The sequence below is a fragment of the Setaria italica genome, chromosome IX (genome assembly GCF_000263155.2).
Source record: "Setaria italica strain Yugu1 chromosome IX, Setaria_italica_v2.0, whole genome shotgun sequence".
Taxonomy (NCBI): domain Eukaryota; kingdom Viridiplantae; phylum Streptophyta; class Magnoliopsida; order Poales; family Poaceae; genus Setaria; species Setaria italica.
In genome coordinates this window covers 8,217,783-8,231,216 of record NC_028458.1, presented here as the reverse complement: position 1 = coordinate 8,231,216, position 13,434 = coordinate 8,217,783, and the positions used below count along the sequence as shown (strand labels likewise).

The window sequence follows — 13,434 nt, the reverse complement described above, 5'->3', positions numbered from 1 at the left end:
CACATGAATGCATGGCGATACTGCCGGAGGGGGTGACACTGACCTGATCTTCTTGATGAGGATCTCGCGGAGCTTCTTGCCGAGCTCCTGGGACTTGACGCGCTGCATGAGCGCCTTGCGCGCGAGCACGCGCTTCTCCGAGTCCTTGACGTGGTGGTGGGTGCGTGCCCGGATGAGGCGCTCCATGCCGCTGGACCGAATCTTGCGCTCCATGACCGACAGCGCCCGGTCCAGGTTCCCGTTCCTCACCTGCACCACGATGCCCCGGGCCTACTGCAGCTAGCCGCCGTGCGCCGCCTCCACCGCTGACGGGCGCACCGCCGCCGCGATCCCCCGCGACGCCCTTGCCAGCGCCTGCATCGTTCCCTTTCGTCTCCTCTCGCCGCCGCCGCCGCCGCACACTCGCTCTCCCCGCCTACTTGCGTTGCTCGCTGCCTTCGCCTTTCGTTAACGGAGCGTTGGATCTGGGCGTCTCGCACCAGGTTACCTTCGTGACCGTTCGTTTTTCTTTTGCAGTTAGACCCCTGTCCTCTTTTAAATTTCCGTTATAGTTCAGTAGGGCACAACCATTCAGGGGAACAAATTTGCAAATGCCCCCAGTGAATTGCTTCCTCTTCTCATTTCACCGCCAAATCGCAATCTCTCACTCGCGGCGCCGGCACCGGCAGGCGATTGCGAGCCGCCGCCCTCGCCAAGCTCCTCGGCCGCGGGGAACAGGAGGAGACGACTGCGACCCGGTACACTTCCTCCTCTCTCTATCTCTCTCCGCTGCACTAGCCAGCGATTGCCCCCGGCGACGCCGAAGGTTTGTCATAGTGGAGAGAAGCTAAATGTTGGAACAAACATTCGTTGTAGTTCGTCTTTGCAGTTTGGTACAAGCCTGGTCGAATTTGTCGTGCTGTGTTCGTTTTGGATCTTAACCTGCTGCTGGTGGTACCTTAGTTGTAACAAAATGCCCTGTCTCTAAAAGATTCAGCCACAACTACAAACGGAACCCCCATGCGTGTTGTTATCTGTTCATGTTCTTTTTGCAGCTTCTCAGTAAAAAATGTACGACTGCCTACCGGCCCAAGAGTACACAGAAGAACGGATATATGTGATGAACGGACTGTTGAAATAAATATTGATGCCTCATGGGCTTGTATGTGACTGAGCCAGCTGATAAATTTGCTACGGATGTGCTTCCCAACACATGCCGTGCCACCCTTTCCTATTTATTGTTGAAACTGAAAAGCTAGCAGTTTGCCAGTTATTACGTTTTCTTGTGGGGTACTCTTGCTTATTTCCTGCAATCTTGTCGGAGAAACAGTTTCCGTTCCAGTCTGGAACCATATCAATTCCTGGACTTTGTGTACGTAAATGCAGTGCAATGTGCCTTTGCTTCAGTTTGGTTGTTCTTTTGTGTCGGATATATTTTTAGAAATCTACATCTGCCTAAAAGCAGTTTTTTTCTGAAATCAGATTGAGAAACAAGTCCGTTGTTTTAGCAAGCAAACACGTTAGATGTTAAATGCTAACATGTGTTGGTCCTGAGTTGTTTGTGCATCATATTTTTTTTGTTGTTCATCCGTTTTCTTTGTTCGAACTTGGTGTACTGTTTAAGATTATTATGATTGCACTACTGTAAACAACTTGATCTCAAATTATGTGGTTATCCATCTATAAACTAGCGATTAGCAATTGAATGTCGTGTGGGACTGTTTGTGCAGTGGAAGAAAAGAAAGGTAGCATTCAAAAGAAAAGATGTCTACCCGATACAATCTTCCTAAAGTAAATTTGTCATTTCCTGCTTGTGGTATTGTAAGAAAGTTCTGCAAGTCTCAAATGACAACACAGCCATATTTTAAGTGGATCAGGTGCTGCTTCTGTTATTGTTTTCTTTTGTGAAAATACACTTGCTTATTTGATTGTGATTTTTTTCAGGTTCTTTGGTTTCTAGTTCTGAATTAGACGCATACTCAGATCGATCTTCCTTAAATTTATTGTTAAGACTCTGCTGTCAGCAACCACATAGGATGGATTTGGCATTTTGGCTTTCCATCCTAAGATGATTGTGCAATCTATGGCTCCGTCTATGTCGATGATGTCTAGTATTTGTATTAGTTCTTCAGAAACTCAGACTCTGAAGTATGTCACCTTGTTCAAATAATTTATGTTAACACCTGATTGGTTGATTAACAGCTATAGGATGGCAAAGCCAAATTTGGGAGTATCTATTCTTTTGTAGACTCTTGAATGGCTTTTGGAAGATAAAGCAATCATATTATCACTCTGTGATGTAACATGTGGTATCAGTGTAATTACATGGTAGAAAATCTAGCAAGGCAGTAGCTTTAATCCTACATACTAAAATACTTAAGTGCATCATTGAAGTTCTCTGTCCTAAATGTGAAGTATGATGTATACTATCGTGTGCTTTCCCTAGAGTCACAAGAACCATTAAGTGTTGGTGGTCCATTCATTTATGTAATATATTTGTATGCAATCCTGGATTTATCATTTATAATCACAAGATACAATTCAATGTTATTTGTTCATTTATCCTTGTCCATCTTAAGTTTTAGCATGAAATGTCAGTGCTTTGGTTAATTATCTTATCTTGTTTATGGCCTTGTTCAGGTCAGCTTGATTAGACGATATGGTTACCCCTCCACCAGCTATGGCTCCTGCAATCACCAAGTTTCTGAAGCCCTATATTCTGAAGATGCATTTCACAAACAATTTTGTGAGTGCTCAGGTCATACACACTCCATCGGCCACAGTCACATGCTCCGCAAGCTCTCAGGAGAAACTCCTGAGGCCAAGCATGGAGTCAACGCGGGATGTTGCTGCGGCAGCAAAGATTGGAAAGCTGCTTGGTGAGCGCTTACTGTTTAAGGGTATCCCTGCAGTATCTGTCTCCATGTCAAGAGAACAGAAGTACCATGGCAAGGTTAAGGCCGTGATAGACTCTCTTAGAGATGCCGGTGTGAAATTACTGTGAGGGAAACTGATTGTTGCCAAGCCATACTGCCATATGACAATGTTTTGAATCTGAGATTTCAGTTATTTTTTGTTGTTTCAAACCGCACTTGCTGCTATGAAGTTGAACTGTCTCAGGCAGCATAATGCAACATTGACTGCAAAATTACTTTGTATTGGGAATTTTAGGTGTCGCCTCTCCTATGTGTACAAAATTGGTGTATTAGCCTTCTCAATTCAGTTCATAAACTAGTGGTCGTCGTTGCAAACGAATATATGAATTATTGTGTATGCTACCTTATAGTTTTTTTAAAGATACGATACAGACGTATAAATGTTTTCTAGTATGTATCTCTAATTTGATAGTTCTCAATGAGTGATGGACTAACGTTTGATTTGTAACAAGGTTTTGACATTTAGCAAACAAACTGTTGGAGTCCAGATAAGCATAGATGACATGGCGTCGAGTCAATTTTGACATTTGCTGATTCATTTTATTGGAAGTTTGTAATATGTGGTGGCAAGATACTGCTATATAGTTGGCAGAACTACTTTTTTTTTTGTTGGCAGTTTCTTGATACATGAGCAAGGGAGGTAGACTAAAATTACCTTTATATAGGGGATAGTGCACCTCAGATTAGTTTCTGCTTTTTATAAAAGTGAGTTTGTAATGTTGTGGCTTGCTGACACGGATCCGCGACCCTTTTCAACCGAATGTGTCCACAATCACAAACATAAAACTCAAAGTGCCATTCGTATATTTTTTCCATGGATGTGGTGCATATGTGGCTGAAATAGAATATGCATTTGTTGGCAACTATTCTTGGCAACCAGAATATCCCTATGGGTGATTTTTTTTAAGGTTATGGCTGAGCTAACATGGAAATTATATATTAACATATAAGTCATTGGTAGGGAAATGATGATATACATACAGAAAATATTTTCATGTATATTATAGGTAGAACACACATGAAATTTTCATATTTTTTTTAGACTGATGAAATTTTCATATGTGCATAGAAGAGCCAACTTGTTCCTAAGCCATTGTGGGCTTGTAGCCTTTTACTCGGCCCAAGAGGGGCGCACTATCCCCGCACGCACATAAAAGCGGTGCGGCTAGGGTTAGCCACCCTTGCCTCTCCAGACTCCACGCCACAACGCCGCATAGCCCCCATCCTCACCCATTCTCCCCTCATCCGCGGCCGTCAGCAGCTCCATCTCCTACTGCTGTCGTACCTTCGCCCCAATCCCCCGGCCACCCTCCAAATCGATCCGCTGAAGGAACCCTTCATAGCCGTCTTCTCCACCTCCAGCTATCGTGGTGGTGTCCCAAGGGAGATCTACCGCCGCGCTACTTCATGAGAGCAAGTCATCTTTGATCGAGGGATAGCCGTCATAGGCCAAAGGTGATGGTGGATCTAGCATCCCTCCTTTCTACCATGTCGGGATCCAGTGGTCGCACACATAGGTAGGCCTGAGTTGGTGAGGATGTGAAAAATCCTAGCCAAATCGGGCACTCCTCCCTTTCACCGTATCTAGATCCAACACACACGTCAGCGACACACATGGAAGGGTGGTGAAAAGGATGAAAATAATGTTCCTTGGAGCGATAGTATGGAGAAGGTGGCCATTGCCTACGCATCATCACGGGTGAAAGAGGAAGTCATCACTGATTGAGGGGCCCAAGCTGTCATCAGCCAAGATGGCACTAGGTATGTCATTCCTCTTCTCTTGGCTAGATCTGAGGCGCACATGAGGAAGGTTTGAGATGGAGAGAAGGTTGACAGTTGTAGCCAGATCTGGCAATCTATCCCTCTGTCATGGGTAAATTTGGTGCTTGTCAGCAGATGCAAGGGTGGTGAGGAGGCTGATGAGGTATAAGGTTGCTCGGCGGTGATCAATAAGCCATACTGAACCTTCTACACATTAAATGCTTATAATATTTTTATATCGGGAACATTCGAATTATTTAACCTAGAACATATCATATTTTATTTGGCATATGCACTGATAAATCACTTGGATAGTCCCAATATAAAGCACTTATGTAGTACCTTTTTGCACCTTGAATGTGTTGAAATCCTCATCATTTATTTTGAACCATTCCATTCTTGCTTTACCAGTATCATAAGAAGTCTTCAGATTGAATGGGCATGAGGTCAAGTGTTATATTTTACCATACAAACTACTTTGTCCTTGTAGGTTCCAAGTGTTTCAGGCTACGCTTTTGCGGTTTTACATCCACTCCAAAGGCATTCACAGGGAGGATAGTAATCTAGACTCTGGAGTTCTTCGACGTAAGCACCACACTGCGGGGGTAAGTTATACTAAGTTGAAATTTTGAATTCCAGTTTGTTGCATGGGTACAAATCCATTTTTATTTATTTCCTCATTGTGAACAAATGCCTCTATAATTCATAAAATGCCATCGCAAAAGGCCCAACCTAAAATTATGCTCATGTCCTCAAAAGAGATAAGTTTACTGATTTTGACACGAGAGAAGATTCAATATTTTTTGTTTCTACTTCACGTTGAATATGTTTAGTTCTCGGAAAACTAATCAGTACAATTTGGATGATGTTTTGGGGTTTATTTTGGTAAGAAATATTCTTTAACATTCCCAAAAGTAAGGATAATTATTCTCAGCATTGGGTTCCTCCCCACTGATGTAATGCAGACGCTTTTAGGATTGGTTGACCAATAAAATTGGACAATGTACTACACTGTTCTTTGCGCATCTGAAACTGCACAGGATATTTTTCGCGAGTCTTCCCTCAGTCTTGTGATCTCCGATCCATCGAAAACATGACCCTCTCCTACTGAATCACAGGCCGGATACAACATTCCATCGACAACAGTACTATTCTTCTCATGCACTATGCAGCATTTCTTATAACACCATCTTTTCCATGAGCCTTGCCTTTCTTCTAGAGTTCTGGTTATGGGTGAGGATGGAGTGAGGATTCGTAGGTCAACTTAATTAGCTATTTTGAAAATTTAAGTTACTCAAAATTTTAAAATATAGTTAATGAAGTTGAACTACAATGGATCCATGGATCGACCAATGCCATCCTCACTCAAGGCACCTTCATTATAAGTCCGTTGCCAGCTTTTCATGAGCAGATGTGCACATATGTTATGGTCAGGAACACGTCATTGGTGAACTGAACCAGGTAGAAGTGGTAAGATATGTCCGGTCTGAAATCATATAGTGACGTTTCCTTGGTATGGAGGCAGAGTCCATGCCAGAGTTAAGCATAGTCGTCGGTACTCATTGCGTTGTAGTACAGTTGCACACGATATAGCTCGTTGGTGTGTGAATTATATTATTAGCTATGCTCAAGGGGAAGCCCTTTATAGGTATTCAAGAGCATAATGCTCTTAGAGCCAGGCAGCTTCCTAATCTTTTGCAACCCTAAATTCACTCAAAGCTCAATATGCTCCATAGAGTTTAAGTTTTGTCCTTTTGGTTGCTTCATCCCTCTCTGGTCGAATTATGTTCCTGAGATGATATGGAGTTAATTACATGCGTAAGCGACAAACCAAGGCCACAACATCCACGATAGGTAACAACATGTTGCCATGTCATGCGGACATGTGGCGCTCCACATCATCCAAGGACCAATTCGAATCAAAGAAGATATAGTTTTAAGGATTTGAATGGACATTCAAGCTTTAGCTAAAACTTCAAGGACTAACTTGGTTATTCTCCTAGGATGGACCAAGCAGGTTCACACGTACGTTCTCCCGTAACAAAAGAGAGAGGAACCGAAATTGCTTGGGGAATTTGGGAGGAACGAGAGAGGAACCAGGAGGCAAGAGCCGTGGCATCTCCCACGTTTGCCTTTGGAGTTTTGCAGTTTGCACTGACACGAGATTTGGGAGTGTAGCTAGTGGACGCGAGAAATCAAGAGCTTGGGTTGCCAGGACAGACCATCTTCACTAGCACACACTTTAGTTTTAACTTTTAACCTCCAATGACTAACTTGCATTGGTTATTTCACCTAGAATGGAGCAAGGTTAATTCACACTTTATTATACTTCATTCATCGTCAAGCCTAGTAACAAGAATCCCCGTCCACTAATTCATTCTCTAATCTTAATGGAGGATCAACGGTGCTAGTGAAGCCGTGAAGGGGTCCCGTCCCCGGGCTCCAAGCTCTCTCTATCTCTTGTCGTACACTGAACCCCCGAATCCCGCCAGTGCAAACTGCAAACTCAAAAGGCAAACGTGAGACGGTGCCGCCGCTCTTGGCTCCTCTTCTTCCTCCCGATTTCCAAATTCCCCAAGCTATTTATTCCTATCCTTTCTCGGGCGCTTGGCCATATCCTGCGAGCCGCATCGGCAGCTCGGTACCGACCGCACTCGCTGAACCTCGCCGGCGGAGCTGGTCTTCCGGTCGCGGCTCCGGCGGCCGGCGCCGCCGATCGTCGAGTCCAGCGATCTCCGACGACCGGTACGCTACCCCCCGCCCTCCCAGATCTCGTTTCCTCTCGCGGTCATCCCCTCATAGATCCGGGTCCTCCGATTCGCAGTTTATTTCTGCGGCGTCGCCCCCGTTCCCGGTGGCATGGACTTCCCCGACCCCGAGGCGCCTGAGGTGGCCGGCCTCCCCGATGATCCTCTGGTGGAGATCCTCTCCCGCGTCCCCTTCAGATCCCTCTGCCGATTCAAGTGCGTCTCCAAGGCCTGGCGCGACCTGATCGCCAACCCCATCCACCGCTGTAAGCTCCCCCAAACCCTTGTGGGTTTATTCTACGAGATACACCACCGCCGCGATCGCGACGGGGACGATGAAGGTGCCGGCGACGATAACATTCGTAGCCATGGCTGGGTGGGGTTCGTGGACCTGTTGGGACGATCAATGCCCCTCGTGGATCCCTTTTTCTCGTTCCTCAGGAAGCTGCATGGTTCTGAGAGCATTAGGATTATGGATACCTGTCACGGGCTCCTCCTCCTTGACCGTGGTGGTTATGATTTTGATTCGATACCTAGCTATGTCGTGTGCAACCCCGCGACGAAGCAATGGTTGGCTGTGCCTGACTTCGGCTGGACTCCATCGCCGTGCAACGGAATGTCTGTTCATTTGATTTTCTGTCCGGCCATGTCTTCCCATTTCTACTTGCTCCAGTTCACCGATGACTTGTTCACCAGCGTGACATCGGTGCAGATCTTTTCGTCGAAAACTGGGGCATGGACTCACAGTGAAAGTGCCTGGAGCCTGGAAGAAAAGCAAGCCCCATGTGAAAGATGGCGCTATGAGAGCTATAGCTTAGAACCTGAGAGGAAGAGAGCTGTTGTCAACGGCATGCTATATCTGATCTGTGATTCACTAGGAGAGGGTCCGCCGGTATTAGACGGGGATCACATCATTGCCGTGGACGTGGAAGGGAAGACAAGGAAATTCATCCCTGTCCCTTTTCGGATGTGCAAGGAACAGTGTAGTATCCTGTCTGATTTTGTTGGTCAATCCCAAGGCCTTGTGCATTATGTCAACCATGAGGAACCAGAATACTATACTAATAATGATGGCCCTTCTGAACGGTCTGCTAGTGAATATAATGATGATGATGATGTGGAGTATGAACTGTTCATCTGGATTCTTCCGGAAGGTGATACGCAAGAACTGGTACTCAAACATACTGTGAGCTTTTTGCACCTGTTTGGAGAAAAGAGTTGCAAAGCTGGAATTGACTACAATGTGGTTGCCATTCATCCTGATCGTGATGTAATCATCTTTAAATGGAATGATAAACTGATATCTTATGATATGGACACTGGGGAAGTGTGTGCTCTCCACACTGTCAGTGACTCCTTTGGGTTTGCTTCATATGTTCCCTATTTCTCAGAGTTACCAGCACTGAGTAATAAGTATTGAACGTGTTGCTTATGGGGTCCTCAACTACTCATCAGGACATTAAACAAGAATTCCATTTGGAGAAGTTAGCATCTTGGCTACTACTCTAATTAGGTGATATATTTGCTGGTGCTTGTATGTATTCGTACTCATACTTTTGACCTGATAAATACTGCAAGACAGTTTTTTTTAGAGTAATACTGCAAGACAGTTTTTTTTTAGAGTAATACTGCAAGACAGTTGAGCATCCATGTAAACTAAGTTGCTATTTTTTAACTTTCATACTATTTGCTTTGATACCTACCTTTTGTTTATACAGGATGATGATTGTTTTGTTACTTCCTTTACTTCCTTTTTCTTGGCCTTGCTAGTGATGGATTGCAACTTGTGAATCTTTGTTTCCTTTTCCTGTTTATGTTTATTTATGCCGAAGGGATAATAAATGTCCATATTTTGCAAAAAATGCATGTATTAGAAAGGTCCAAATTTAGGTCTCATGTTTACCTCAAAGTTGCATTGTGATCTGCTACATGATCTATCTAGTTTCTTGACCAATTTCTCTCTTGCATGCTGCTGAGCATGCAATAGCTAGAACCATGTAACAGGAGTACAGGACACTTTGTTCAGAAAAGAGGTTGCTGCTTGCTAGTGGTATTTGCTGATTGCTTTGGGCTTAAGCAGTGTTGCAGAAGACAAATATATCCATTTACACTCATAGAACATCAAATAGATGCCCAGTTCCATTTCTATAGAGCAAGGGCTTTAGACAATTCAGACAGTTGCAATGCTCAAGCTGACTGCTCCGAGCCTCAGACACGAAACTTCAGATAGAATCTGTCTAGAAGTTAACACTCCTTCAATGCCTTCATTTGTCTAGCATAGATCTTCAATGCTCCAGGTAATACAAGCTTCAGAGACTTCCCACGAGTTATATGGCTGATGATCCTTCTGGGTGGTGGACTTGGACCAGCCTTAAGCTGAAAGGTAAGGTATCAAGAATTTTTACATCTCCAGGAAATCCAAAGAACACTGTTCTGCATTTAGCTGTAGCATATAGACAATTACTGTTCATCTTTGCTTTAGTCGCTAGTTGCTTATGCTGGTACTCACTACTTGCGGCATGTGTTGGACAAGTTGGATTTGGATCCAAATCTCTACCGAAATAAATTAAATCCGTGGAGCATTTGCTAGGATCCAGGTCACTACTGAAATAAATTCTGGAGGATCATCTTCCCTCGTGCGAAGTATAGCTAATTGTTTTAGTGGAAAACAGAAAGAGATTAGTGTACAACTATAGAGTATAGCTTTGCCTGCGGTTTGATACTTTGTCTACTTGGATGGTGGAGGAGGAGCTGAAGCTAGGATGAGTTGTCTTTTTTCTGAGACCGTTCTAGCAGGAGATTTTAGTTTTGATTCTATATAATCTGCAGCGTGCCCAGGAACTGGTCTTGTGCTTGGGGGTCGGGTCACTGGGCGTGTGTGGAGTCGTGGTGGCAGCTAGTGTTGTGGTGGGGAGGGTGGAGGTAGCTGGTGTGCGGTGGCAACGGGAGTCGGTCTTGTTGTCGGACTGGGAGCAGTCAGGTTCAGGAGGACGGTAGCAAGGGCAAAGTTCTCTCTCCCTTCCAGAGAGCAGATAGTCTTCGCTGCTTTTCAGTGGTACCGAGCAAATTGCTCTGGATGGTATACGAGTCTGCGAGGTCAAGTGGCGCATGCCATTTCTATGCGCCTTCCATCCCAAATTACTATTTATTTTGGCTTTTTAGATACATATTTTTTGCTACCTATCTAGACATAATACATATCTAGGTGCATAGCAAAAGCTACATATTTAGAAAATCCAAAATGAATAGTAATTTGGGACGGAGGGAGTATTACTCAACGCTTATAATTCGTGCGTCATGTGAGATTAGATGTGTTTTTAAATTGCTTATATATGGCGAAATCATATACTACTTTGGAGATATCGTATCGTATTGCGTGCCACAAATATGAGGCGTCATCTCCTCATTTCAAGCATCAAGTGATTTCCTTTTTAATTCGGAATCAATGAGACGGCATCTCCTCATTCCAAACATCAAGTGATTTCCTGCCATATTCGATTTGCTGTAAAGCAAGTAATTTGATGGCAATAAATTTCTTCCATAGTACTAGCATGATGGCACGGCTGCATGCGTGGCAAGAACCACCCATAACCATAAGTGGGCGAATGCAAATTCCCTGCTCGATCGATGTCCCCATCAATAAACGTGTCGGCGTCTGTGGTGTTCCTCCTCCTCGTCGGCGCTCCCACCTGGGGCGCAGGCGCCGTGCCGACGAACGCTGACGACGCCGCGGCTATGAAATCCATCGCGGACTCGACCGGCGCCGCCAAGTCGCTCGGCTGGGGCGTCCGCTCGCCCGACCCATGCGGCGGCACCTGGGCCGGCCGGCGTGCGCTGCAACGGCGCGGGCCGCGTCACCTCCATCAACGCCAGCCGCGGCGGGCTCTCCGGCGCGCTTCCCCCCGCCGACCTCAGCCTGCTCACGTCCCTTGTCGAGCTCGACCTCAGCTTCAACGAGGTCGGCGGCCGCTTCGAGCTGCCCCGCCTGCGGGCAGCCGCTCACCAGCTTCCGCGTCCTCGACCTCCGCTCCAACAGGTTCCTGAACATCCCCGACGGCTTCTTCTCCGCGTTCCCGGCGCTCGAGACGTTCGCCATCGACGACAACGACATGTCCGACCCGGCGGTCCTCCAGAACGACGTGACCGCTTGCCGCCGCCTCCGGAGCTTCTCGGCCAACAACGTCAACATGGACGACATCTTCCCAAACTTCTTCGGCAACGTCAGCTTGTTCCCGGACCTGGAGAGCTAGTCGCTGGCGAGGAACCAGCTGTGGGGAGTCGTACGTCCGGACTTTGGGGTGAACAGCAAGATCAAGTTCCTCGACGTCGGCGCCCAGAACAGCCGCTACAGCAAACTCACCGGGATCCTGAGATTCATCACCGGCATGAACCTCGTGGAGCTCCGTGTGGATCACAACAACTTCTTCGGGCCGCTGCCGGACGCCACCCATCTTGCGAACCTCCGTCGCGTCAGCGCCGCCACCAACGACCTGTGTGGTATTCCCAAGTTCCCCGCGGGAACTGACGTCGACCTTGGTGGAAACCCAAAGGTCGGCAGGGAATGCTAAACTGTTGATGCACCTATATAGTTATATAAAAGAAGATCTATATTCCTCCTTGCTACTGCTACTCTCTCTGTTTCAAATTTTAGGTTGATTTAACTTTTCTAGGCTCATAGGTGTTTGTATACATCTAGACATACACTATATTTAGGTGCATACAAATATTTATGCACTTAGAAAAGCCAAAACGATCTACAATTTGGGACGGGGAAGAAATCGATTAGGCAACATGTCAAGTATCCCAAATGCTTTATGATTATTCGGAAAAAAGATGCTTTATGATTAATACACGTAAACATGGCTACGAGAAGGTAATGACGGGATGAATTGGGACTTTCTAGATGAGATGTTAACATCTTGGGGTTTTGATGGTAAATGGATCAGGCGGGGTGACTGGTGAGGAGTATGGTTAGGGTGTCTCCAACAAGAGGGTTTTAAGCAATGAACAGTGTAAAAACATCCTAGCTACCTCGTGGTGAAGAGCTGCATGTTTCCCGATACTCTCCCCTCTCATTGCAGGAGCCTCAAGCTATCCTCCTAGACCAACTTACTTTTATTTCTCTTTTCCGTTGAGCTAGCAACTATCTCAAACCATTGGATACCCTCTTAGAGGCGGCCACAGCTCCTTGAAAATATTGTGTATTTCAAAATAGAGAAGGTGCTTAAGGCCCTGATTGGTTTGCCCTTGCTAAACCTTAGCGACTAAAGTTTAGTCCCTTTTAGTCCCTAAAATGCCAAACATAATGACTAAAAGTTGCTAAACTTTAGTCCCCAAAGTCTAGCCCTTTAGTCCCTAAGGAGTTGCTTATGGGACTAAAAGGTACCCTAAACACCCTAGACCCCTCATTAATGCCCCGTCTGTGACCAGCTCACCCCACTCGTCCCGCCGCCCCCGGCCACCCGCCGCTCCTGGCCCGCCAGCCGCCTCTCCTGCCTGGCCTCCCCGGCACCTGCCCCACTGCTGGCCCCCGCCCCACCGCCGGCTACCTGCCCGCCGCTCCCAGCTCGTTGGCTGCTCGTCAAGCCGCTGTGTGCCCCGGCGCCGCCGCTCGCTTGTTTGCTATGCGTATCCTGCGTGGGGAGGCAGAGAAGGAAGAAGGGCAAGGGCAACAATGATTAGGAGCATGTTGGTCATTGTTCAACTCATTTAATGTCCTTTAGTCACTGGAACTAAAACAGGGGGACTAAAGTTAGGGCCTAAGCAGCGGGCCCCTGTTCCCCAGTCCCCCTTCTCTTCAATTTAGGTGTGTTCACCAGAATGTTGATGAAAGCGGCAGGGCGTAGTCTTTGGCTTGTTGCCGAATGTGTCTTGGACTCCTAGTATGGTCATCAGCATACAATATGTTGATGACACCTCCCTCTTTCTTAGGGGCTGTTTGGATACGAGGTGCTAAACTTTAACAGTGTCACATCGGATGTTTGGATGCTAATTAGGAGGACTAAACATGA

At 46.1% G+C, this 13,434-nt stretch overlaps 2 protein-coding genes across 2 annotated transcripts in view; one reads left to right on the top strand and one right to left on the bottom strand.

Annotated features, from left to right (window-relative positions):
* LOC101783526 overlaps positions 1 to 737 on the bottom strand; it is a 4,778-nt gene extending 4,041 nt beyond the window's left edge. Inside the window, 1 exon segment of the mRNA XM_012848705.3 lies at positions 44 to 737. Coding sequence (XP_012704159.1) covers positions 44 to 360 — 317 coding nt within the window. The 5' untranslated portion in view covers positions 361 to 737.
* Positions 738 to 7,535: 6,798 nt separating this feature from the next.
* LOC101783119 (F-box protein At5g07610) lies at positions 7,536 to 9,146 on the top strand. Its single transcript, XM_004986241.2, has 2 exons — positions 7,536 to 8,577; positions 9,142 to 9,146. Exons 1-2 carry the CDS (start codon positions 7,536 to 7,538, stop codon positions 9,144 to 9,146), a joined length of 1,047 nt encoding a protein of 348 aa, XP_004986298.2.
* The last annotated feature ends 4,288 nt before the right edge of the window (positions 9,147 to 13,434 follow it).